This window comes from Berghia stephanieae, chromosome 11, assembly GCF_034508935.2.
Source record: "Berghia stephanieae isolate SIO BIC M18660-M18661 chromosome 11, UCSD_Bste_1.3, whole genome shotgun sequence".
Classification (NCBI taxonomy): domain Eukaryota; kingdom Metazoa; phylum Mollusca; class Gastropoda; order Nudibranchia; family Aeolidiidae; genus Berghia; species Berghia stephanieae.
In genome coordinates this window covers 1,121,208-1,133,707 of record NC_088370.1, presented here as the reverse complement: position 1 = coordinate 1,133,707, position 12,500 = coordinate 1,121,208, and the positions used below count along the sequence as shown (strand labels likewise).

General features: G+C 38.2%; 1 protein-coding gene across 7 annotated transcripts in view; it reads left to right on the top strand.

Annotated features, from left to right (window-relative positions):
• The window catches only part of LOC144956238 (solute carrier organic anion transporter family member 2B1-like), a 28,955-nt gene that overhangs the window by 4,554 nt on the left and 11,901 nt on the right, over nt 1–12,500 (top strand). For all 7 annotated transcript variants that reach the window (XM_078886654.1, XM_078886655.1, XM_078886653.1 and 4 more), the window contains 7 exons: nt 453–591; nt 2,887–3,096; nt 7,864–8,037; nt 8,367–8,453; nt 8,861–9,032; nt 10,058–10,350; nt 12,068–12,232. In XM_078886654.1, the coding sequence (XP_078742780.1) occupies nt 453–591; nt 2,887–3,096; nt 7,864–8,037; nt 8,367–8,453; nt 8,861–9,032; nt 10,058–10,350; nt 12,068–12,232 (1,240 nt within the window). The remainder of the gene's footprint in view (nt 1–452; nt 592–2,886; nt 3,097–7,863; nt 8,038–8,366; nt 8,454–8,860; nt 9,033–10,057; nt 10,351–12,067; nt 12,233–12,500) is intronic.

Sequence of the window (12,500 nt, the reverse complement as noted above, 5' to 3'; positions counted from 1 at the left end):
TGTCTTGTAACAAGTTTTCGAGTTCCGAATGGTGAAAGGGTTTTCTAGATTTGAGTGGTAACGTATTTGGGAGCTCCATTTTGTGTTGGATTTTATAGGGGTATTTAGGACAAGGTCTTTCAGATAGATCCTGCTAAAAAGTAAAATGTAGAAAACGGTAGGGGCTGCCTGAAGCCGGTGATCGTAAAATACTAACGAAAGAATGAAATTGGAGAGGCTTCGTATGAGAACAAAACAGACAATGGACGTTTCGGGTACAAACCATTCGTTAGCACAACAATACACAAATTAACGTGGAAAACAAATTTATTTTCCACGTTAATTTGTGTATTGTTGTGCTGACGAAGGGTTTGTACCCGAAACGTCCATTGTCTGTTTTGTTCCCATACGAAGCCTCTCCATTTTCACTCTTTCCTTACTAACGTAAGACGTACCGTCTCCGTTCTATCCAGATCACCACCCTGGAGAGACAGTTTGGGTTCAACTCCAAACAGACAGGCTTGATAATGGCGGCCAATGACATTGGCTATCTGATCTGTGTTTTGTTTGTCTCTCACTCTGCAAAGATGATTCATATCCCGAGGGCCCTGGGTTCGTATCCAACTTTTATGTTATGTTGATTAACACAATTCATCGAGCCTTTGTCTTCTCTTCCTCCACACACATCACTACCAACATTCCACATCCTCCTTTCTCTCTCTCCTCCTCCTCCTCCTTTCTCTTCTCCTCCTCCTCCTCCTCCTCCTCCTCCTCCTCCTCCTCCTCCTCCTCCTTCTCCTTCTCCTCCTCCTCCTCCTCCTCCTCCGTGTACTTACAGACTTTATTACCGGGCCGATTTTATCGTTGATGGCTCAAAAAATTCGTCTCGATCTATGTTAATTTCAACAATGTAGTAATACAATCATTAAAATTAATGAGAGCCTGTTCGTAATCGCCTTTATTTCTTCAAATATATTTAATAATATGAAATTGAATGTAAGCTTCGATATTATTAGAAGAACAGATCAAATGAACGTTTCGGGTTTCCCATTTATCAACAAAACAGGATGAATGAAACACAACAGATGAATGAAATAATGTGGTAGTGGCGTTGTTACGATGCATAAACAAAACACTGGTTGGCAGGAAATATTATGCTCCTTTGTAAGGAAGCACGAATTAAAATAGAATACTAGATATTTCTAAAAGGTGCGCAATTAATTAAGTGAAAAGAGGGGAGGTGGGGAGGAACTGTGTAATGCAGTTTAGAAAGTGAAATATAAAATGAAATATAAAAACGTGTAGACTGTTGTTGGAAAATAAATACAATGGAATTGAAAATAAATACAAAAATTAAAGGATGTCGGTATAAGTATAATCATTAGTGTCAGTAGCACTAAATATTCTTCACAAACATTGCGTGATTTTCATTGGTTGTTTTAAGGGGCGTTTTGGGTCTTTTCTGAAAAAAAATAATAATGTATCACCTATATTGGGCGGTTTTAATCATATTGTATCCTCATTTACGTTATAAACAACATTTTTAGCATATTAAAAATGCATTATAAGTGTAGATATCCGTTGTGCTATTTGTAGTCCAGGAATAAAGAAAGATCACAATACTGTTGTAATATTTTTCGCAAAAACTAACGAAAGAATAACCTCTATATTCTACTTCGTTATCAACACATTGTAGCATTTTGTGTCTCCATAGAGAGATTTTACAGCTTTAGAGTATGGGATTTGTATTAGAACATATCAAAGTTACGAAACAAAATTTTATGACTAAATTGATGTTAAAAATGTATAATTTGGACCATAAATCAAAATACACAGAACCTATCCAAAAAAAGATATATCTATGGTAACACAATACTTTATCTCTTTGATCACTGTGGAAATGTTTAGACAATTTCATGGAATAGATTCTGAGAATTATTTGACACAGTATCCCAGACCCCTAGAAAAATGGCATATTGAGAAAATTATAGAAAATAGCTTTCCATGTTTCACACTTTTCTTACTACATGAACCCTTTTCGACTGTGTTTTTCTTGCCTTTATAGTCTATTTTGATCATTTTTAAAAAGATAATATACAGTATAGTTTTCCACCAAAATCTCAAAATCAAATTTTGAAGGATTTTCCTAATAATTAGACCCAATCCGCCCCTTAAGTATGTGTTTAACGCGACGTGTACTTATTTTCAGGTCTGACATCCGAACCGACTTAAGGGCCTAGTTTAACATTGTGTTAATGGATAATAGTTTGCGTCATTTTTTATTTGCTATTTTTAACGGGTTTTACGGCGCTTGCAACACATTTAGGTTATATCAGCGCCAGGAAAAAAGATGAAAATTGGATAGTAAAAAGTTCTAGAATTACAATTAAAAGGACTGGAGGAAAAATGTAAGAATGGTTCAATTAGGGAAAAGAGTAGATTCCAAGAGCACAATACCAATGTACATAGTTTAAGATCACTAAAAGTCGTATCCAGTCACAAGCACAGGTTCCCACTAAGAGGAATACACTCAAATGTTTTTCAAATCATATAATATTTAAAAAAAACATAATACAGTGCATAAGAGAGAGATGATTTACAAGGAAAAAAATATCATCTCCCAAAACTAACTATACATTTGACTGTTTCCCTCCCAGCCAGGGCATCCGACTAGGGCCAGGACAAAACCAAAAAATCTCATTCCAAGACAAAGACAGAAAGCAATTGGAAAACAGTCAGGGGGATAGAAGACATGGCAAGTACCTCCTTGCCCACTATGGGAGGTCAGGAACTCCACCCAGTCATTTTAAAGATTTCCATTACAACAATGAGCCCATAAGGAATCGGGTTATCAGACCTGCAAATAAATACACGCTGGTTTAATGACATCTTATAAAAATCTTTTAGGCTTATCAACTGTAATCTTCGGCGTGTCTGGCTTGGTCTGTAGCTTCCCCCATTTCATTTATGGAAGTATCTTCATTGACAACGCTGATAGTGGCAACGTGACGTCACTTCCGGCGGTCAAGGACGCAGCTGATCTGCGCATGAATGAGTCGCTGTTTGGCCAGCTGTGTTCCTTTGACAACAGGTCACAGGTACAATGTGACAACGGAGGTAATTATACACCACCGTGCCCTCTCTCTCTCTCTCTCTCTCTCTCTCTCTCTCTCTCTCTCTCTCTCTCTCTCTCTCTCTCTCGTTCTCTCTCTCTATAAAATATAAATAAAGTCACTCACATATTTTTTGCCGATACCGTGGCTTTCGGAAAGTTATGGCCTGACACTGACCAAAACATGACGTCAAAATGCCAGTCTTTGGCCACAAAAGAAAGCAAATCGTGAGTTGTATTCAATAGTTCAACCAATGAAATAACTTGTTTCCATGAGCTCTACTCACGACACCTCACTAAGCGGTGCAAAAATCAAATAATGACGTCAAATTGCCAGTCCTTTTGGATTTCAGTGTCAGGCTACGCCGATACACGTGTTTCGATGATCTCCATGTCGTCAGTAGGCATAATGTCTGAAGCGTGCTTTTTTCAGTCAAGGGGTCGATGTTTATTTCTTGAGTCCTTACTTCCGTTGTGTTGTTGATTTAGTGGTGATCAGTGTTGTTATGTTCCCCCATGTTGTCCAACGCCAGCAGCGCTGTTCATTAGGCGAGGACGTGTTACACATCGCTCCTGAGTTTTTTTACTATAGATAGTATGCGCTTGGCTAAGAAGCTTATAACATTGCCATCCGGAAGTATAACGGACCAACACACAAATCTGTGTGTATCCATGAACGTTTATAGTCAGATTAATACAGTTCAGTGAGCATTATTCATAAACGCGGATGGCAAAAAAAAAAATAACAAACACCTGAGTGACGTCATCTTCGAACTATGTATATACTGTGATCTTCTTGTATATTCTTATATAGCAGGATAATAAGCAATCTGTGATACATTGGACTTTAAATTTATAAAATTTTACAGATAGATTTTAATATAATATCAAAATAAGCTGTGATGATTAATTTTACAACGTTATGATCAAGTACATCTCGACATTTTAAAAGATTTTACGGCCAAACGTGAACTGTGATCATGAAAACAATCACAGCAGTACATGTATTGTTATTCCAAGTCGCAAGAATACAAGAGGAAGGAAAGGGGTAGTTAAATCCCGTATGAAAAGGAGAAAATGTAAACCTGTGCTGCCTGTGATAGTGAGCGGCAATGTTAGATCTATTAACAACAACGTTGAAGAATTAACCAGTAGATTTTTGACCAATCAAAACATAAAATTTGTGACACACCTTCACACGTGCTCGGACAAACATAGTTGATGGTTTATAAACAATAAATGAATGAATTCGACGTTTCTCTGATCATTGTTATTGTTTTCATACCGCCAAATGGGTGACTAGTCATCACACAATTTTCTCGACCATATTATAAGCGTTTGTTTTACACAGTTTTATGTGTTCGTTCCATTGATCAATCGGTAGAACAGTGGGTATTTTACTTAGGCACATAACATCGTTAATAAAACCTGTGTGGTTTGCTATGTTTACCAATCACTGTCATTGTTTACATTTTGACGACTGTCCGAGAGGCGTGGTTATCTAAGTGTCTATTGCAGGTCGCTTCTAACTATTTGTGTGAATTTAGAAACTCGTCAGCAAAATGTATTACAGAGACGTAGCTACACAGTGACAATCCTGACAGCTGTGTTGAACTTAATAATTTTACCATAATAAGAAATGACCGTGACCAGATCAACACATCAAAATCAAGAGGTGGTGTGTGTGTGTGTGTGTGTGTGTGTGTGTGTGTGTGTGTGTGTGTGTTTATATATAAATGAAAGGGGGTGCCATCCAAACAACGTCAAGGTCACGAACAAAACCAGCACACCGAACCTTGAACTGCTTACCGTGTGTTCATCAATGTCATCTATAGATAGTTCGAAGTTGACGTCACTCAGGCCTTTGTTATTGTTTGTTGCTATCCGCGTTTATGAGTACACTTCTCACTGAATTGTATCAATCAGACTATAAACGATCATGGTTACACATAGTGTTGTGTGTTGGCCCGTTATTCTTCCGGATAGCAGTGTTGTGAACTCCTAAGCCAAGCGCATACTATCTATATACCACCGGACGCACATGGACGACAGGACTGGAATATCTGGCGGAAAGTACTAATAACCAACTGACATCATCACCCGATAGCATCGTCCTGGTGACGGGGGACTTCAATCACGTTCCTCTTGATAACTCTTCTCCCCTACAAGAACATATCACTTGTGCCACTAGAAACGAACGCACCATCCATCTGTTTTACTTAAATACTCAAAACGGATATTCTTCTCGTCAACTGGCCCCACTTGGTGGGGTTCGAACCAGGGACCTTTCGGAGCACAGTGCAATCCCTTCATTAACCATGCGGCCATTTCGCCTCCCAAGAAAGAAAATGCTATAATATATTGTCATGCTAATGTCAAAATGACAAGAAATACCAGATTTTTTTTTCACTTGTCCACGAGAGCTAGAGCAAATGAATCGATAGAATGCGTTTAGGTAAAATTCTCACAACTTCTGCCAGCCTGGTACAACGCACCAAAAGACAAAACTATGCATAACCTCAACGTGTATAATCTGATTTCTATAATTTAGTGAGAATCCTTTCTTTAAAAAATATAGCCTTGTAGAGAACATTGTGCTTATTTGAGTCAATAAAAAAATGATACGGCGCACAACTCTACTGAAAGATTTGAAAATTAGAAATGTATTTTTTACAGATAGATAAACAGATAACTTGATTTCCTTTTATAATTTTAAGTCAGTTTGAAAGTTCGTTGAGTCAAACAGATATCACAAAATACGTACCGACGACACTAACACTCTCAAAAACAACCAATTTCGTCACTGTAAAAAGTTGTCAGTTTGGCGTTTTTAGGACAGAAAGAACAACCAAAAGTTGACAGATGGAGTTTGACCATTGTTTTGATATTCAGTCGCCATTTTGATTTGTGAAGTATTGAAAGGTAGTGCAAAGCAGTCGGAGGGTCTTTTATTAGGGTTAGCTCGAGATTGAAGGATTTTTTTTTCTATTAGGGTTAGTCATAAGTCTTAGTAAAGGGGCTATGGTGTTTGTTTTTCCATAAGTTAAGTAAAGGGGAGAAATTCCGAAAGCTCCTACATCCACAGTATTCTTTCAATAATTTGTATTTTCACCGTTGATTTTTTGTCAGGGGTTTATTTATTCAATTTGTCATCATTTTTTTCTATTAGGGTTAGCTCGAGATCGGAGGATATTTTTTTTTTCTATTAGGGTTAGTAAAGGTGCTAGGGTGTTTGTTTTTCCAAAAGGGAGACATTCCGAAAGCTCCTACATCCACAGTATTCTTTCAATTTGTATTTTGAACAAAGCTCGAAGCTCGAAGAAATAAATAATAATGTGAAATTGAATGTAAGCTTTAATTTAATTACATAATTATTTTTAAAAAAGATCAAATGAACGTTTGGGGTTTTCCCTTTATCAACAAAACAGGATTATTGAAAACCACAGATGAATGAGATGATGTGGTAGTGGCGTCGTTAAGATGAATAAACAAAACACTGGTTGGCAGGAAATATTATGCTCCTTTGTAAGGAAGCAGGAATTAAAATAGAATACTAGATATTTTTAAAAGGTGCGCAATTAATTAACTTAAAAGAGGGGAGGTGGGGAGGAACTGTGTAATGCAGTTTAGAAAGTGAAATATAAAATGAAATATAAAAACGTGTAGACTGTTGTTGGGAAATAAATACAATGGAATTGAAAATAAATACAAAAAATAATAAATAAGGGATGTCGGTATAAGTATAAATCATTAATGACAGCAGCAGGAAGTCATCTTTTGTCAGGCGTTTATTTATTCAATTTGTTATCATATAAGAAGCTTTTTACAAAACTCTAGAACAAACCTTGATAGATTTGTGAAAGTTTAAAATGTCCTATTTTGACTATTGTTTTGATTCTCGGCCGCCATTTTGATTTGTGAAATATTGAAAAGTAGTGCAAAGCAGTCCGAGGGTTTTTTTTCTATTACGGTTAGCTCGAGATCGGAGGATTTTTTTATAATTAGGGTTAGCCATAAGTCTTAGCAAAGGTGCTTGTTTTTCCTATTACTATTAGGGTTAGTTAAAGGTACTAGGTTTTATTTTTTCTTCGGGTTAGTTGAGGGAATATTATTTAAGTTGTTTCCCATTGTAGGAGCTTTCGGAAAGCCTCCCCAGGATCGTCTTTCAACTCTGCTCACGTCAATTACTTCAGGTTTATTTTCGCAGTTGATTTTCTTACCACAACCTGTTTTCACACACGGACAACTGTATGTTGCTGTGTCACGGGTCAGAGGCTATAGTGGCTAACACTTCATCTTGGGCCACACAGAAAAATCAACAGAGGATTACCAAGTTACACGGACAACGTTGTTTACCAATCTGTCCTCATTAAATGATGGTGGGTACAATATCGAATGAAAATAGTTCTTTCCCCGCGAAATTGCGGGCTTTTTACTAGTTTATCTAAGAAACAATGACAAAAGGATGAGTGACGTTAATTTTGCTCCTTCTATAGATAATATGCCCTTGGCTTAGAAGCTCACAACATTGCCATCCGGAAGTATAACGGACTAACACACAAAACTATGTGTAACCTTGAACGTTTATAGTATGGTTATTACAGTTCAGTGAGAATTACTCATAAGCACGGATGGCAAAAAACAATAACAAAGACAGAGTGACGTCAACTTCGTACCTTATATTTATATCTGTACAAAAATATAGCACGCCAAAGAGGATTTTACAGTCATTGCATCATCATATAATAACAATATTTTAATTTTATCCGCAGCGGGAGATAACCAAGATAATTCCAACTCTGCAGCAAGACAAGCAGCGGTTTCGTCCCTTATCATCATTGTGGTGGGAATGATGTTGCAAGGGTTTGGCAAAGCGCCAAGAGCTTCTTTCTCTATCATTTACATTGACGACAATACCAAAAGAGTCAAGTCAGGATTTTATATTGGTACGGTAGCCATTGGCGTCGTTTTTGTCGTCGTTACATTAATTATCGTCGTCGTCATCGTCGTCGTCATCATCATCATCATCATCATCATCATCATCATCATCATCACCATCATCATCATCATCATCATCAGCATCATCATAATCATTCATGGATTGATAGATGGGTTGATTTATTGATTGATTTATCTACTATTCATTTATTGATTGACGGATTGATTTACTTGTTTATTAATAAATTGATGGATGTACGGATGGATCGATTGATTGATTGATTGATTGATGGATTGATGAGTTGATTGATGGCTCGAGTGTGTCCCATCTACCCAGGTATCCTCATCGCCTTATCCATCATGGGACCTGCGGTGGCCTTTGCTATGGGCGGCATCTTTAGCAGAATGTATGTCACTCTGGGAGGTAAGTGGTCCCTATGGCGTCGTGAATGGTAAAGGAGGAGGCGGTGACGGCCTCGTATGGAATGGAACCTTAGGATGTGGATGTTGGTAGAAATGATGATGTTGTTGATGAGGATGTTGATGACGACTAGGAAATGATAATGGTGAGGGTGGGGTATGATGATGGCGAAAATGATGATGATGATGATAATGATGATAATGATGATGATGATAAAATGATAATATTAAGATAATATTATAGATAATGATACTGATGATGATGATGATAAAATGATAATATTAAGATAATATTATAGATAATGATACTGATGATGATGGTGGTGGTGATGATGATGGTGACTATATTGATGATGGATTTGATAAAGATGATGACAACGATATCGATGATAATGATGTTTTCATGTCCAGACACAGACCTATACCCCAAACATCCCAAATGGATCGGTGCCTGGTGGTTAGGGTTCCTGGTGTTCGGAGCCATTTCCGTCATAGCCTCCATCCCACTCTTCTGTTTTCCCGCCAAACTACCTAGGAAAGACGAGAATGCCAAGAAGAAGAAAAAGAAACACAGAAAACCAATGTAAGTGATTTCAGGTCTGAGCAAATAAGACAAAAGGTCGCATTTTGGAAAAATACTTACTACTTAATCCTCTTCGGGCCTTGAGGCACATAGGGCATCCACCAGACATCTCCATTTTTTGAGATCGGCTGCTTTTGCAGTGGCTGTGTTCCAGGACAGGCCTGCTTCCTTTAATTCTTTGTCCATGGTCCTTCGCCAGGTTTCTTTGGGTCTTCCCCGCTTTCTCTTCCCATCTGCTGTTCAGTACAGGGCTGTCTTAGGAAGTGACCCTTTTTTCCATTCTGGCCACATGACCCAACCAATGCCATCTTCTTCTTCTTCTTTTTATTTGGCTTTCATGCTAGTGCAGTCAGCTTTCTTTAATAGATCCACTGCTTTTATTTGAAAAATAAACAAGTTTTAACACTCTCCTTACCAACTATAGAAAAATCGACACATTCATTACGATACAACCAACATTGTTCTCATTCAAATTTCTTTTGTACATCATAGAATTTAAGGAGAATGAACAGTGTGTTGTAGAACTTTGAGCTTTGAACTTTTTTGTATATAGCGCAATATCCAGTAAACGTGCTCAGAGCTTTAAAGGGGGTCCCTGGCCAACAGTAACTCTGTTGGGTTGGGTTTTTTTAAGTTATTTTTGTTGCTTGTTTTAGAGGGTTTTTCGGGGGGTTTTGTTTTGTTTTGTCTTTGTTTTAATTTTTGTTGGTTTGTTTTGTTCTTTCTTTTTTTTTGAGGGGGGTTATTTGTTTTGGGTTGTTTTAAAGAAGGGCTTTGAGTCTTAATCAAAGTTACGTCCAAAATTAACTGTTTGTCGTTGGCTGAAGAAGCATTCTGAGTCCGAATCGCTTTGTTAGCAATAATTCACTCCTCCTGTTTTGTTTGTTTGTTTGTTTTGGAGATGTCACATTCATTTTGTTGGATTCTTTTTGTATACCATATTCCCCCATATTCAGAAAAAAAATTATTATTATTTTGTTCATCCCTGCCCCCCCCCCCCTTTTTTTTTTTCTTTTTCAAACCAGATACACGGGAGGTGACTCAAATACAGACCTTGAAAGCAATGCTAATCGTTCTTTCATCGACAAGCAGAATAAAGAGGCAATCAACAACCACCATGGCACAGACGATCACATCAACAACAACAACAACAACAACAATATGATCAATCACAACAACAACAACAACAACAACAACAACAGCAAAAACGACAGCTTCTTAAACCATCAGGGAAAAGACAACCATAAGCAGACTGGCAGCGAGAAGCGACAACAACCAAAAGAGTCCTTGGACAAATCTATAGCCAGACAAGTCAAATGTAAGTGTCGTAAATATTATTTCATGAAGTCAGTCCAGTGAAACAAAAAATGGTCATAGATTTAACCATACCATGTGTCACAAAATACGTTATTTTGAGTAGAAAAATACTGAAGATGAAGTTCTCATGCAAATTTTTATGCAGACAAATGGTCACATGACAACATCCCACCAAAATCTAATTGTAGCAAACTTGGTCAAAATTCATCATTTTCAATGTCGCTCCCCCCTCCCTCACACCCCCCCCCCCCTTAACTCTCTCCTTACCGACCAATTTCAGAATTTTTCCCGGAATATCCTAAGTACGAACACAAATCGATTTCTTTACACTCAAACTTAGAACCAATAAGGACATATCTAGATACTATCTATAAGTCTGTGCAGCAAAACAAGCTTTTCATAGTAGCATTACCCCTCTCCTTACCACCTACAGCAAAATCGTCACATTTGTTATGACCCAATATACATTTTTCTTATTCAGATTTATTTTGTACATCACAAAATTTGAATAATAATATTTGTGTAATTAATAAGAACATAAAGTTATTTTGTAGAGAGATTGTTTGAGTTCAAAAAATCAATTTTTCTGCTGGGAAAACCTGCCATTTTGAGAAAATACTGAAAATGATCGGTAAGGAGAGAGTTAAGATTTTTCTTCAAATTTTGTGATGTATTTGGAAAACAATGTTCTTTGAATAGTAACGAATATGGCGATTTTCCTGTAGTTGGTGTGGAGAGGGTTAACGTTAACTAAGATTTGAAATTTTGATCGTGTCATGTCTGACGTAATGAATTGTAGAAACGGATTTGTGGTTTTTTTTTTAAATAAATAAATAAATAAAATTCCCTTTTGTCATCCCATAGGGGGAAGTTTGTCTCCAGGGTCTATTCCAAGGGAAGACTGGAATAACCCAGGCGTCAGCCGCAGTGCAGCGCGCAAATTGAGCTGGGGCGAGGTGTTGTGCTCATGTGCCACGCTGCTCCATAATATACAGAATACTGACGTAAGACTTGAATGAAGTCGTCTTTTACAATCATATGGCCAGTGGAGCCGGTGTTAATCCCGGTTTCTGTAGCGTGAAATGGACAATAGCAATTTCTTTCTACCCTTTAGATAGGATGCTAGTCTAATGCAAAGTACTTTTCGCCATATCTAACAGACCCAGCTACCCAACCACTGCATGTTGGATGTCGGGGGGGGGGGGGTTAAAAGATCTCTTCACCCGAGATCCGTCTTGGTCTTTTTTGTTTGTTTTTTTCGTGCGTTGCAAGTGCTTTACCAACTGAGCTACCGGGACCCGGGAATCGATCTGGGTCCCTTTGCGTGTGAAACGTGTGCTCTACCAACTTAGCTTTTTGGACATCTGTGTTATAGAAATGCTGACGTTTCATTCTTGTATTTCTTGTTTCAGCGGCTATGTGGTCTAGTGATATGACACTCGCTTTCGGATCGGAAGGTCCTGGGTTTGAGCCTCGCGCTCGGCGCATAGTTGAGTCCTTGGAAAAGGCTCTTTACTCACATTCTCTCACCGTACTCAGGTGTAAAATGAGTACCTGGCCGTAAACAACGTTGTCTTTGTCCGAAAAATTTGTAATATCGCCTAACAGACGTCATGTCCCGTCCTACTTGTTAAATGTTGCTGTTGATCAGGGACCAGTTGTAAAGCGCTTTGGGCACATTTAGTGGATATTGCGCTATATAAGAGCTCTTTTTTCAGTATTCTTTTCCAGTCTGTTTCGTATCTTCACCAACCCTATTTTTGTCCTGATGGTCATGTCCAGTTGTTCCATCCTATTCATGGTCGGCGGGAGCTCAGCCTACTCACCCAAATACTTAGAGCGTGTCTTTGATTTGCCGGCGTATAAAGCCAATTATATCATGGGTGAGTTTTAAACGTCGTTGTTGTTGTTGGTGGTGGTGGTGGTGGTGGTGGTGGTTGTGGTGGTGGTGTTGCTGTTATTGTTGTTGTTGTTGTTGTTGTTGTTGTTGGTAGTGGTGGTGGTGGTGGTGTGGTGGTGGTGTGGTGGTGGTGGTGGTGTGGTGGTGGTGTTGCTGTTATTGTTGTTGTTGTTGTTGTTGTTGTTTTTGGTAGTGGTGGTGGTGGTGGTGTGGTGGTGGTGGTGTTGGTGGTGGTGGTGGTGTGGTGGTGG